The 15,231-nt window shown below is 44.1% G+C and overlaps 1 protein-coding gene across 3 annotated transcripts in view; it reads right to left on the reverse strand.

Annotated features, from left to right (window-relative positions):
- Positions 1 to 15,231, reverse strand: part of sfl (N-deacetylase and N-sulfotransferase sfl) — a 158,908-nt gene that overhangs the window by 58,507 nt on the left and 85,170 nt on the right. For all 3 annotated transcript variants that reach the window (XR_011040262.1, XR_011040261.1, XM_068352020.1), the window contains exons 13-15: positions 9,757 to 9,883; positions 6,972 to 7,300; positions 6,703 to 6,823 (exon numbers count right to left, since the gene is read on the reverse strand). Coding sequence is in view for 1 of the 3 variants with exons in the window: in XM_068352020.1 (XP_068208121.1) it covers positions 6,703 to 6,823; positions 6,972 to 7,300; positions 9,757 to 9,883 (577 nt within the window). In the remaining 2 variants the exon portion in view is untranslated. The remainder of the gene's footprint in view (positions 1 to 6,702; positions 6,824 to 6,971; positions 7,301 to 9,756; positions 9,884 to 15,231) is intronic.

Raw genomic sequence — 15,231 nt, forward strand, 5'->3', positions numbered from 1 at the left:
GGTGTTCACGATTTCACTATTACGGACCTTTGTCACCGGATCTCCGGTGTCACCGGAGATCACTCAGACGTTCAGAACCACTCAGTCGTTCAGAACCGAGGTTAACATTATTTTACCGATGAAGTTTATAGTTACTTGTTACGTGGTTACTTGACGTTATATGTTAATTTGTAGCTCTAGCTAGCAATGATAGAACCATGTTAGGCACACATAATTAATGTTATCCAGTAAAATGGCCTCTCATGGCATGGTTGGTTTTGACCTGGCTTTTTCATTAGAAGGGGCTAGCGTTCGATCCCAAGTACGAAGTAGAAATTTATTTCTATTTGAACACGATGTTGTATGGATATTTATCCATATATATACATATACATAATTAAATATATGCATAAATATATACATATATATTATATACATGTACAAATATATACATATACATATATATTATTGTTTTATAGTTACTTTGGTTGATCCCAGCCTGTGAATAGGATCACTAACCAGAGTCTCAAGGAACATCCAGACTTATGTCTCCTTTCTTTTACAGAAGGTCCGCCTACATGGTATGGTTCCCGGAGTCATGCACACTCTGCTACGAGCTGTCCTCCCTACTCCTGAACGATGATGTAAGTTGGTTCTAATTTGTTCCTTTTGGTATCCTTTGGCAATGATTTAATTTGTTCTTGATATATGTATACATCGCTTATTGAGGAGAACGGTCTTCTCCTTCATCACTAATCCCCTGACCTCTTTCAGGATGATGATGAATCTCTCCGGGCTGCAAGAGCGGCTCTCCGCCCTTGGGTGTCAAGATTTGGAAGGAATGCTCCATCTGGTGGATCTTATCTCCTCGACGGAGACATGGCCTCTCGACTGTTCCCGGGCTCTACTACTGCGGCAGTTCCACCGGAGACAGCAGCCCCGTTAATTGAGGTGGTTAGAGCAACCATTCCAACGGAAGAGGAAGCTTTATTGGAGGGGGACGTGTCCTCTCTAGGGTTGGACGTCGAACCCATGGACGAGCAGGTAGGTGGTGACGAGTTTTGAGCCTTCAGTGAGAGTTTTGAGCCTTCAACTTTACCATTATCTGCATCACCGGTCCTAGGACCCTCAAAGGATCCTGATGTTCATATTACTTTGCATAAAACCGTGACTGCTAAAAGACGAAGTCCGCTAAGTCCAGGGCTTCGTCAGCGGGTCGTGCTCAGGATCCGTCCCCCGCCGACCTGATCAGGGATATGGTTAAAGAGCAGATACAACACATTCTAGGGAAAGCCAAGGAGCTATGACGGAGCTCAAAGATATGGTGGCGAATCTGATCCGTTCAGGAACTCGGATGTCTCCCCCTACAGCCCCAGACGCATCGAAGTAACCTCCTTCAATAAATACAACCCATAGAGATTTGCCTTACATGCTCCATATATAGATGGTACCATAACTCTGGATGACATAGGCGTCCGCCATCTAGAGGACCTAGAATTTACCCTCCAGGACTAGAATTCCCATTCAACGGCTTCATCCGTTTGAAAGAGCATGCCTTGGTTAGGTTAGACAAGGTACCGAAGGAAACGGTAATATTTCCTAAAGAGCAGGCCCAAGCTGTCTGGGCCAGGACGTTGTCGGTCTGGGGGTAGGCTAATTCCAAGCTCACCCCACACAATGGGGCCTACGCCATATTTACAACTGCTCCCATTATTACCTTGCCTATTACGGATAAATTGACAGGTCTTACTATTCAAGCTGTCAAAGAAGGTTCTGCCATGCAGGCTCTTAAAGAGACGGACCCCACCTCGCAGAGTCCCTAGCCTCGCTTTATCCCACTGAGACCTTGTTTCGGATATTCACGAAGAACCTATCTCTGTCCTACCAAATCGACCTACACGCTTTGTGGTCTGCTCGGGTTAGTTGTAGGAAATACGTTCTGTCTGAGGCCTCTATCAGACATGAACCGAACAGGCTGATAGCTTCCTCCTGCTGGGATAAAACCCTCTTCCCTCAGGAGATGAACAAGGTTCTACAAGATGATGCGAGAGCAAACCAAAATTGCAGGTGAGGCGGGGCCTCACTGCCAAAAAGAAGGTCGGAGCCCAAAAGCAAGCTTTCTTCAAGAAGAAGCAGAGATTTACCCCTTACAAGGCGAACCGGGGTCACTGCCATCAATCGTCAGTTACCCATTCGTCATCACAGTCTCCCTCTGCTTCGACGTCTCTGCATCCGAATCCCCCCCAACAGGTGGTCTACCACACTGATTCCCCAGGTACACAACCCAACCCCGTTTGGATGCCCTCGCCAGCATACAACCCTAGCTCCGAACCCTCAGGTTCCTTTCGTGGACACCAGAGAGGAAGCTACAGGGGTAGAGGACAGTTCCGCCATCGAGGCGGACCTAAGACAAAGGGGGCTCGGGGAAGGAAAGGACCTAGATTCACTCCCTCACAATGAGGTGGTCCCGGTAGGGGGGAGATTTTACCACTTTCGAGACCATTGGACCTTCAGTCCGTGGGCTCATAGCATAATCTCTAAAGGTTTGGGGTGGAAATGGCCACAAGGTTCTCCTCCTCCACTAGTGACCTTCTCCCAGAAACCCACTCCCATCCTGAAAGAGTACACCACAGTTACTCAAGAAGAAAGCAATCAAACGGGTTCGATCACTGAAGTTCCAAGGCCGCCTGTTCACAATTCCGTAGAAAGGCTCGTCGGCATTGAGAGTGGACCTGGACTTGTCAAAGCTAAACTCTTACATTCTCTGCGACAAGTCCCGGATGTTGACTATCTCTCAGGTACGGATCTTACTTCCCCGTGGGGCCGTCACCACCTCTATCGACCTTACCGACGCCTATTATCATGTGCCAATAGCTCGAAACTTCTCTCCTTATCTGGGTTTCCGCCTAGGCAGGAAAGCCTTTGCGTTCAAAGTCATGCCCTTCGGCCTCAACAATGATCCCAGGATATTCACGAAACTGGGAGAGACAGTGTTAGGACAACTCAGGAACCAAGGGATACAGATCATTGCTTATCTGGACGGTTGGCTCATTTGGGCCCGGTCGGCCATGGAAGGCAACAGAGCTACGAAGGAAGTACATCGATTTCTCGCCAACCTGGGATTTCGGGTCAATCTCCAAAAGTCCCGCCTGCAACCATCAGGCCACTTAGAATGGTTAGGCATTCAGTGGGACCTTTCGAAGCACACGTTGTCTCTCCCTTCCAAAAAGGTAAGAGGAATAGCTTCCAAGATCAAGAATTTTCTCAAACACAAACAGGTGTCCAGAAGAGCCTTAAAAAGAATCCTCGGCCTTCTCCAATTCGCTTCAGTAACAGATCTCCTATTAAAAACCAAACTCAAGGACATCAATCGAGTTTGGAGAAAGAGAGCTACAGTACCTTTAAGAGACAAGGTCTCGAAGATCCCCTCTGTCTTGAAAATGAGACTACGCCCATGGTCCGAACCAAAGAACCTCTCCAAATCGGTTCCTCTACAAATCCCACCTCCACAAGTGACATTCCATACAGACTTGTCTCTTAAGTGGATGGGGGGATTATTCCGAACATCAGAGGTTTCAGGGCTCTTGGTCACCCGCCATGAAACAGTCCCATATCAATGTTCTCGAAGCCATGGCAGTGTTCTTGACCCTGAAGAGACTCTCTCCTCCGAGGTCGACCAACATCAGAGTAGGATCAGACAGCACAGACGTAGTACACTGCGTCAACAGAGGCGGATCCAAGTCACCCAACCTGAATCAGATCCTGGTCACTATCTTCGCCTGGGCAACAGAAAAGAACTGGTTCCTGTCAGCAACTCACCTAGCGGGAGTCCAGAATGTGAGAGCGGACTCACTATCCAGGACGAAACCACTGGAGTCAGAATGGTCTCTAGACATAATTTCATTCCGGTGGATACTCAGGGTGGTTCCGGGCCTCCAGGTAGATCTATTCGCAACTCAGATGAATCACAAACTTCCTTGTTATGTGACCCCAACACTGGACCCTCAGGCTTATGCCATGGACGCATTAACCCTGGATTGGAACCATTGGAAGAAGATTTACCTATTTCCCCCAGTGAATCTTCTAATGAAAGTTTTACACAAACTACGCTCCTTCCGGGGGGCAGTGGCTTTAGTACTACCTCACTGGCCAAAGAACAGTTGGTTTCCTCTCCTCCTCGAGTTGAAACTCTGTCCCTTCCGGATCCCGTTCCCCAAACTGACCCAAGTAATCCAAACTCACTGTGTCAGATTCCTCAAGGATAGCCAAAACTCTAACTTTGTGGACTACATGAAGTTTGCAGCTCATAGACGCGAACATTGACCCGGAAAACGTTCTCTTCATCGAATCAGGCAAAAGGGACTCGACAATTCGTCCATATGATTCGGCCGTTAAGAACTAGCAGATTTCCTAAGAGTTCAGACCATACTCGTATGTCTCCGAATTTAGCCATCTCTTTCTTGAGGTTCCTATTTGACCAAGGCCTAGCAGCTAGCACTATAACCACCATCAAGTCAGCTTTGAAGAAGATCTTCCTTGTTGGGTTTAACATTAACCTAGCTGATTCCTATTTCTCATCTATTCCAAAAGCATGTGCTAGGCTTCGACCTTCGGTTCGGCCACAAAAGGTCTCTTGGTCTCTGAACGATGTCCTCAAACTTGCGACGGACACGGACAATGAATCCTGCTCTTATATCACTCTTCTTAGGAAGACTTTATTTCTAACGGCTTTGGCCTCAGGTGCTGGAATATCAGAACTAGCAGCTCTCTCACAAAACCCGGAAAACATAGATTTCCTCCCTTCAGCCGAAGTACTCCTTTCTCCAGACAAAGCTTTCCTAGCTAAAAATGAGGATCCGCAAAATAGGTGCTCCCCTCGGAAGATTATCCTTCTTCCCCAGGATCCTTTCTCTGTGTCCAGTCACTACTCTCAGGGCCTTTTTAGCTAGAACTGCCACCCGCTCGTCTGGCCCCTTGGTTATCAGGGAACAAGGAGGTACTATTTCCATTCACGGTATCAGGCAACAAATCCTCTACTTCATTAAACATACTAATCCGGAATCATTTCCCCAGGCTCATGATATACGGTCAGTAGATATCTCCATCAATTACTTCCAGAACAGGGACTTTGATGACTTTAAAAAATATACGGGTTGGAAATCCCCTATGGTTTTCAAACGCCACTATCTAAAGAACTTACAGGCCCTTAAACACCTGACGGTGGCAGCGGGGAGTCTTATCTCTCCCCATTAATCTCTTCTTCTTCCTTTCTTCCATCTCTTCTCTTCTCCCTCCTACCCGCCACTCACACCACGTCGCCACTCTCCTGGGTAGTTCGTTAGCCCTATGATATTTACCATGTTTAATTCCTAAGGTTTAACTGTTATTGTAGTTACCGTTCCTTTAATGTTTAGATATGCTTAGACATGTAAGGTTTGATGCCTTTTGCGTTTCGACACTCAGTTGATTCCTTGTCTTCATATTTATTCAGCCTTACGTTCCCTATGTCATTTGGCTAGTTGGTAATTTGAGGTTTACTTACATTATTATATTATATTATTGCCTTACATGGTGTTTGTATTCTCCTCATTATGTTATTACTTTATTGGGCTTGGAAGGCATTCTCTGGTACATTTTCACCGGCCGTCACAGGTCGACCCAGAAAAGGGATTTTGACGAAGGAAAAATCTATTTCTGGGGAGAGACCTGTGACACCCGGTGAAACCCTTCCCGGTTATTTTTGTACGGACCCACCCTTTCCTTGCCAAGCCATATGTTCTTGCAGAAGGATGACCTAGAGGGCGCTCGTGTTGGGTGACGGTGGCGTGGTCCAAGTTTGGTTTCTGGGGCCTTTGTTACGGCCCTTCCCTTTGATGAAGGAATTATCTAAATGGAAGACAGCCTGTGAATAGTGGTTTTCACACGCCCCTGATGTATACACGACACCCACGAGGTGCTCGCGCGAGGGTAGTAACCTCTGCATCCCATGCTTTTATCTTTCTCTGGTATATTTGGAAGATTTATATCAGTATTTATATTTGGAAGATTTATATCAGTAAAGTGTAAAGAAGGACTCTTTTCACCGGGCGTCACAGGTCTCTCCCCAGAAATAGATTTTTCCTTCGTCAAAATCCCTTTTTTTAGTTTATATATGAAATATTTGTTTTAATGTTACTGTTTTTAAAATATTTCATTTCAATTGTTTATTATTTCTCATATCGTTTATGTATTTCCTTATTTCCTTTCCTCACTGGGCTATTTTTCCCTGTTGGAGCCCTCGGGCTTATAGCATCTTGCTTTTCCAACTAGAGTTGTAGCTTAGCTAGTAGTATTAATAATAATAATAATAGTAATAATAATAATAATAATAATAATACTGAAGATATCTTTTCTCTTTTTCTACTGTACAGGTATTACTTTCACCTTTATAGACTTTTTCCTATTTAACTTATGATATATTACATAACATGATAGAGAACGCTTTATCAATTTCAATAAAGTAACCATTTTTCTTTTTTTCTTTTTTAACAACCATTTTTCATACACCCAGTAATCATACAAAGCCCCCCATTTATATTGAATGAGAGCTCTTAAGGGCTTGCTATGAAAAATATAGCTTTTAGGAAAAAGATTGCAAGCATATCTACTTGTGTATCCTTATCCTCTTCATAAAAGTAGAATTAAATTCTCAACATGATGAAACTTACACGAAAAAAAACTTACCTTGAGTACTTTTGCCTCGGATTCATTCATTGGCGGATATATTCGGCCTTTGCCACGACCAAGACATTTTGTCTTGTCCTCTTCAATGACCTGGCAGAAAAAGCCTTTTCGCTTATCATACCTGAAAAAACGCAAATAACTGAATCGCACATAACACACGAATGATCACATCAATAAAAATAATTTCACTTCACTAGCAGCAGTCATGGAAAATAGTGTATATGAAAATGAAAGGTAGGAAAAAGCAGACAGAAATAATCAAGTGGTACCTTAAATGCTCTGTGTAATTATAAAATGGCTCAATATTGAGAAATCTCTGCAGATCATTCATGATTGAGACCGGATCATTTCTGAGTTCTTCCCCATCGATTATTGTCAGCTGTGATGCAGGGAAGTAATCCAACCACCTTTCTATGTGTTTGGCATACATGCCAGGATTTAAACACTTGTTTCGCAGGTCCCTAAGTAGCCTTGGTGCTTTGTCTGTAGCAGTTATAACTTCGTAAAAGGTGTACTGTAGAGCGGTCATATCATGGTGAGCGCGCATGTGGTGGTACCAAGAATAAGCCCTCCTTCCTGGAGGGATGATGATGGCCACCTAAAAACATCATTGTATGTTAATAAAACACCTAAAATGTATTGAAACTTGAAATACCCAGAATATTGTAGTATAAAGCATAGATTGATAAAGAAAGTCCCCTCTCCAGGGTAGGATAATGTCTAAAAGTGTACCTGCAGAGGTTATTCAAGTTCTTTCTAACATCCTTTTGGCCTTTAGCTGCATTGTTGTCCCTTATTTTACATCTCATGTTTTTCTATTCGTTTCCAGCTCCCTAACTGTTCCACTCCTTTGAATTTGCCTTCGCCTTTGCTTAGGAATACATCTTCTGAGTAAACCCTGCGCAAGTCTAAAAGTGTGACTCCGTGATCTCATTAAGTTATCAAAAAAAAAAAAAAAAAAAAAAAAAAGAAAAAAAAAAAAAAAAAATCAAAGGGATTTATGAGAATTAAAAAAGTGCTCTAAAGCTGGCTAATAAATATATCAAGATCACTTCTGCAAAATATAATTAATTTTTACTACTGGTTTATACTGTAACCATTTTTATATTCACCTATACAAATTAAATTTTTCCTCAAGTTATGAAAAAATATCATCACCACAATTAGCAGTAGGGGATTCAGCGTTATGAAGCTTCATCTGTGGTGGATAAGGAGGGAGACTGGGCTGTGGCACCCTAGCAGTACCAGCCGAACTCGGTTGAGTCCCTCGTCAGGCTAGGAAGAACGTAGAGAGGAAAGGTCCCCTTTTTTTCATTTGTTTGATGTCGGCTAACCCCCAAAATTGGGGGAAGTGCCTTGGTATATGTATGTATGTACATTTAGCACCTACTGAGTAAACTAATCAAATTGAAAAATCTCTCGAGGAATACCCCAAACCTTTTTTATATGACTTGAATTCAAGTCTATTGATTTCCTCTAAAATTTCACTTATTTGTAATTTGATATAAAATGCATGTCACTTTCCTTCATAATTTATGCTGTAAAATTAAAAAAAAAGATTTAAGGTTCAAACACAAAAATAATTATCAGTTTGTAGAATATTAGAGAATTTACTGAAATATTTTTTCTTCAATAATTGCAAATACAACATTCAAATTGTGAACAATGATATAGCCTTTATATTTTTTAATAATACTGTATAGACAGCACTCATATAATACTGTACTATATTCTGCTTCATATTACACTGAACTATCCATTTAGCCCGAAAAATCATAGTACTGTGCTGTATACAGTTTGCATAATTATTGATAAAAATGCTGCATTTTATCAACAATTATTTACTTAGGTGAAGCTGAGCTTACTTTTCTTTATGAGTATTTAAGCTTGGCCTAACTGAAGTGCCTAAAAACTCTAGACTTAAGACTTTACATGATGCATTTGATAAACAATACTGTACTATGGCTAGCTTTATCATTTGCATATGCATTTGATAACCAGTGACTATATTACTTGACCCCTTCGCTACGATGACATTGCTTGACGTCAAAATATGCCCTGTGATACACACAATGACATCCTGGATACAGCATTTACAATTATAAATCATATGGAAGGTAAATATTAACATGAGTAAAATTACTTATGTTTTAGGTGAGTTTCATTTTGTGTATATTGTATTTATAGTTTCTAACATTCCATTTATTCTAATAACATTGTCATAATGCTTTGCTTTGCACCGAAAGCTATACATATTCTCATTGAGGGGAGAAGTGAAGCTCATTAATTCCTAATTCTTTTACTGTACCTGTATTGCTAAGTCACTGGTGATGAATAAGGTAAGAAAAAAGAAATTTGAAGAACAAACGATACATAAAAAATCACCAGTCAATATTATGTAAAAGGCCTCAATTTTTTTTTAATTGATGGAAAAATCTAATCTTGCAAAATGCTCATACATAATCTATCAATGTACTTTTAGAATGAAATATCAGAAACATTTGAACATATCTAACTCATAACGTTATTTCTTGAAGTACAGTACATTATGTCCCTTACGAACTTTCAAAAACAAGAAACTATGAGCAATCATAAATAATTCAATTAAGTAGAACATCTAATACAAATGGATTATATTAATTTTCAAAGGCATTTTATTATGCATTAATAACTGTTAACTCACTTGTAGTACTGATTTGGGTAGGAGGTGGGGGATGGTGAGCTGGATACCTAGGCTAATTATGTTGAACTTAAAAACTTTGCAAGAACTCACTCGTCATGTTGACTTTAAATAAGGGATTTACTGTATACCTAGAAAGGCAAGGCTTTCATTGATTTCCTAGTTATTCTACTTTGAATATTTTAATGCTCCAATTTTAGCATTTTATGAACAGATCCTCTGACACTCATATGAGAGATTAAGGAAACTTGTTTACACTGTAATAAATGGTCTCAAGAAACTTCACTGCAATATAATATGACCAATATAAATACTCTTTACCAGTTTTTATGATGCCAGATACAGTAAACCCAAATGGATATACAAATCCTTACCAATTTAGCAGTGGGAAGAAGGGCCTTTACTCTCTTTGGGACCACCTCGCCTTCAAAGTAGGTGGCACTTTTCTCAAACAGGAACTTACTAGATGAATTCTTTGGAACAGGGAAAAACTTCATATACCTGAAATAACAACTGCATGAAAGTAAAATTCATAGAGGAAAACATCAACAATAATCAAGAGTAATAAATATCAATGTCAATAATGAGCATACAATTTTATGGAACAAATGTGATTGGCATACATATTAACTGTACATTTCCAAAGAAATGAATACCATAAAAGAAAACAAAACGCAAATGATGATATGCAAGTTGAAAAATGTTATTTTCATTAGTAAAATAAATTTTTGAATATACTTACCCCATGATCATGTAGCTGTCAACTCCGTTGCCCGACAGAAATCTACGGTCGGGATACGCCAGCGATCGCTATCCAGGTGGGGGTGTACACAACAGCGCCATCTGTGGTCAGGTACTCAAGTACTTCTTGTCAACAAGACCTCAATTTTCTCCTCGGTCCACTGGTTCTCTATGGGGAGGAAGGGCGGGTCCTTTAAATCATGATCATCGGGTAAGTATATTCAAAAATTTATTTTACTAATGAAAATAACATTTTTCAATATTAATCTTACCCGATGATCATGTAGCTGATTCACACCCAGGGTGGTGGGTGGAGACCAGCATACATGTTAACAAAGAAGCTAAGTATCCCGTATTTCATTTTATTAGTTATTCAAAATAACAATATAAAATAAATAAGTACCTGGTAAGGAAGTCGACTTGAACCATTACTCTGCCTTTATTAAGTACGTCTTCCTTACTGAGCGTAGCGGTCCTCTTAGGATGCTGAACGACTCTTAGGTGCTGAAGTATAAAGGGCTGCAACCCATACTAAAGGACCTCATCACAACCTCTAACCTAGGCGCTTCTCAAGAAAGAATTGACCACCCGCCAAATCAACCAGGATGCGGAAGGCTTCTTAGCCGACCGTACAACCCAAAAACAACAATAAAAAGTATTCAAGAGAAAGGTTAAAAAGGCTATGGGATTATGGGAATGTAGTGGCTGAGCCCTCACCTACTACTGCACTCGCTGCTACGAAGGGTCCCAGGGTGTAGCAGTTCTCGTAAAGAGACTGGACATCTTTGAGATAGAATGATGCGAACACTGACTTGCTTCTCCAATAGGTTGCATCCATAACACTCTGCAGAGAACGGTTCTGTTTGAAGGCCACTGAAGTAGCCACAGCTCTCACTTCATGTGTCCTTACCTTCAGCAAAGCAAGGTCTTCTTCCTTCATATGAGAATGAGCTTCTCTAATCAGAAGCCTGATGTAGTAAGAAACTGCGTTCTTAGACATTGGTAGCGAAGGCTTCTTAACAGCACACCATAAGGCTTCTGATTGTCCTCGTAAGGGTTTAGACCTTTTTAGATAGTACCTAAGAGCTCTGACTGGGCAAAGTACTCTCTCCAGTTCGTTACCCACCAAGTTGGACAGGCTAGGGATCTCGAACGATTTAGGCCAAGGACGTGAAGGAAGCTCGTTTTTAGCCAAAAAACCGAGCTGCAAGGAACATGTAGCCGTTTCCGATGTGAAACCTATGTTCCTGCTGAAGGCGTGGATCTCACTTACTCTTTTAGCTGTTGCTAGGCATACGAGGAAAAGAGTTTTTAATGTGAGGTCCTTAAAAGAGGCTGATTGGAGCGGTTCAAATCTAGATGACATAAGGAACCTTAGGACTACGTCTAGATTCCAGCCTGGAGTGGACAACCGACGTTCCTTTGAGGTCTCAAAAGACCTAAGGAGGTCCTGTAGATCTTTGTTGGTGGAAAGATCCAAGCCTCTGTGGCGGAAAACCGCTGCCAACATACTTCTGTAACCCTTGATCGTAGGAGCTGATAGGGATCTAACGTTCCTTAGATGTAACAGGAAGTCAGCAATCTGGGTTACAGTGGTACTGGTTGAGGAAACTGCATTGGCCTTGCACCAGCTTCGGAAGACTTCCCATTTAGATTGATAGACTCTGAGAGTGGATGTCCTCCTTGCTCTGGCAATCGCTCTGGCTGCCTCCTTCGAAAAGCCTCTAGCTCTTGAGAGTCTTTCGATAGTCTGAAGGCAGTCAGACGAAGAGCGTGGAGGTTTGGGTGTACCTTCTTTACGTGAGGTTGACGCAGAAGGTCCACTCTTAGAGGGAGAGTCCTGGGAACGTCGACCAGCCATTGCAGTACCTCTGTGAACCATTCTCTCGCGGGCCAGAGGGGAGCAACCAACGTCAGCCGTGTCCCTTTGTGAGAGGCGAACTTCTGAAGTACCCTGTTGACAATCTTGAACGGCGGGAATGCATACAGGTCGAGATGGGACCAATCCAGCAGAAAGGCATCCACGTGAACTGCTGCTGGGTCTGGAATCGGAGAACAATACAATGGGAGCCTCTTGGTCATCGAGGTAGCGAACAGATCTATGGTTGGCTGACCCCACAGGGTCCAAAGTCTGCTGCAAACATTCTTGTGAAGGGTCCACTCTGTGGGGATGACCTGACCCTTCCGGCTGAGGCGATCTGCCATGACATTCATATCGCCCTGAATGAACCTCGTTACCAGCGTGAGCCTTCGATCTTTTGACCAAATGAGGAGGTCCCTTGCGATCTCGAACAACTTCCTCGAATGAGTCCCCCCCTGCTTGGAGATGTAAGCCAAGGCTGTGGTGTTGTCGGAGTTCACCTCCACCACCTTGTTTAGCTGGAGGGACTTGAAGTTTATTAAGGCCAGATGAACCGCCAACAACTCCTTGCAATTGATGTGAAGTGTCCTTTGCTCCTGATTCCATGTTCCCGAGCATTCCTGTCCGTCCAATGTCGCACCCCAGCCCGAGTCTGATGCGTCCGAGAAGAGACGGTGGTCGGGGGTCTGAACAGCTAACGAAAGACCTTCCTTGAGAAGAATGCTGTTCTTCCACCACGTTAGAGTAGACCTCATCTCTTCGGAAACAGGAACTGAGACCGTCTCTAGCGTCATGTCCTTTATCCAGTGAGCAGCTAGATGATACTGAAGGGGGCGGAGGTGGAGTCTCCCTAACTCGATGAACATGGCCAGCGATGAAAGTGTCCCTGTTAGACTCATCCACTGCCTGACTGAGCATCGGTTCCTTCTCAGCATGCTCAGGATGCACTCTAGGGCTTGGTAGATCCTTGGGGCCGACGGAAAAGCCCAAAAAGCTCGACTATGAATCTCCATACCCAGGTAAACAATGGTCTGGGATGGGACGAGCTGGGACTTCTCTAAATTGACCAGGAGGCCCAGTTCCTTGGTCAGATCCATAGTCCATCTGAGATTCTCCAGACAGCGACGACTTGTGGGAGCTCTTAAAAGCCAGTCGTCTAAATAGAGGGAGGCCCTGATGTCTGCCAAGTGAAGGAATTTCGCAATATTCCTCATCAGTCTCGTAAACACAAGAGGTGCCGTGCTTAGGCCAAAGCACAGGGCTTGGAACTGGTACACAACCTTTCCAAAGACGAATCTTAGGAAAGGTTGGGAGTCTGGATGGATGGGGACGTGAAAGTATGCGTCTTTCAGGTCTAACGAGACCATCCAGTCCTCCTGCCTGACCGCTGCTAGGACCGACTTCGTCGTCTCCATCGTGAACGTCTGCTTGGTGACATAAGCATTGAGAGCACTGACGTCCAGCACCGGTCTCCAACCTCCTGTCTTCTTGGCTACAAGGAAGAGACGGTTGTAAAAGTCCGGGGATTGATGATCCCGGACTATGACCACTGCTTCCTTTTGTAGCAAGAGCGACACCTCTTGTTGCAACGCTAGCCTCTTGTCCTTCTCCTTGTAGTTGGGAGAGAGGTTGATGGGAGATGTAGTTAGAGGGGGATTGAGGCAGAACGGAATTCTGTATCCCTCCCTTAGCCACTTCACAGACTGAGCGTCTGCACCTCTGCTCTCCCAAGCTTGCCAGAAGGTCTTGAGTCTGGCTCCTACTGCTGTCTGGAGAGGAAGGCAGTCAAAACTTGCCTTTTGCGGACTTGGAACCCTTCTTGGACTTGCCACGGTGACTGTCTGCACGGGTACCTCCTCTGCTGGAGGTTCTGCCACGAAAGGGCGGGATGAACCTAGAAGCAGGTGTATCAGCTGCTAAAGGGCGGAAGGGTCTAGGCACGGAAGGTAAGGTTTTAGCCTTACGTGCAGAAGAAGCCATAAGGTCATGCGTATCCTTCTGGATAAGAGAGGCAGCCATCCCCTTAATCAACTCCTCCGGAAACAGACACTTGGAGAGAGGAGCAAACAGCAACTCTGACTTCTGGCAAGGAGTGATACCAGCAGATAAGAAGGAGCACAGATGTTCTCTCTTCTTGAGGACCCCTGATACATATGAAGCCGCAAGTTCACCAGACCCATCCCGTATTGCCTTGTCCATGCTGGACATGATCAGCATGGCTGAGTCCTTGTCAGAAGGGGAAGTCTTCCTGCTTAAGGCTCCCAAACACCAATCGAGGAAGTTGAATATCTCGAAGGCACGAAAGACTCCCTTCAACATATGATCAAGATCGGAAAAGGACCAGCAGATCTTCGAACGTCTCATAGCCAACCTGCGGGGAGAGTCAACCAGACTTGAGAAGTCGGCCTGGGCAGAGGCAGGAACCCCCAAGCCCGGTTCCTCTCCCGTGGCATACCAGACGCTCGACTTAGAAGCCAGCTTGGGAGGAGGAAACACAAAAGAGGTCCTTCCCAGTTGCTTCTTGGAATGCAACCAGTCCCCCATAACCCTCAAAGCTCTCCTTGATGATCTGGCGAGAACAAGCTTGGTGAAGGCAGGCGCAGCAGACTGCATGCCCAGAGCAAACTCGGAGGGAGGAGAACGAGGGGTTGCAGACACAAAGTGTTCAGGATAAAATTCTCTGAACAAAGCAAGGACTTTGCGAAAGTCTAAGGAGGGTGGCGAAGACTTGGGTCCTTCAACATCAGAGTGAGGATCATCCAGATGAGCAGCTTCATCCTCCGATACATTCTCATCCGAAAGTTGAGATGTGAGTGGCAAAGGCAGAGCAGCAAGCTGAGCGGCTGAATCCTGCAGAACGGGTGCATGCGTACCTGCGGATCCATCATCATGCCTCTGCTGGACAGACTGTGAGCTGGCAACAACAAAAGCAGAGGGCCGGTGTGTGGGAGGGTCTGCGGTGGGCTGAGGAGCATGCGGTATGGTATGCAGAGCATGAGGTAAGGCATGCGGCTCATGCTGCATGGTATGCGGCTCATGCTGCATGGTATGCGGAGCATGCTGTAAGGTCTGCAGAGCATGCTGCATGGGCTGAGGAGAATGCCGCATAGTGCTGGAACCCGGCAACTCCTGATGCGGCAGCTCACGCATGTTAGCAGATGGAGCAGCAAGAACATGCGTCTGGCAGTGAGGACTGCGCATCGGTGGAGGAGCTCTCACAGGTGGGGTGTGGGAGCAGGCAGCCGCA

The sequence above is a fragment of the Palaemon carinicauda genome, chromosome 28 (assembly GCF_036898095.1).
Source record: "Palaemon carinicauda isolate YSFRI2023 chromosome 28, ASM3689809v2, whole genome shotgun sequence".
Classification (NCBI taxonomy): domain Eukaryota; kingdom Metazoa; phylum Arthropoda; class Malacostraca; order Decapoda; family Palaemonidae; genus Palaemon; species Palaemon carinicauda.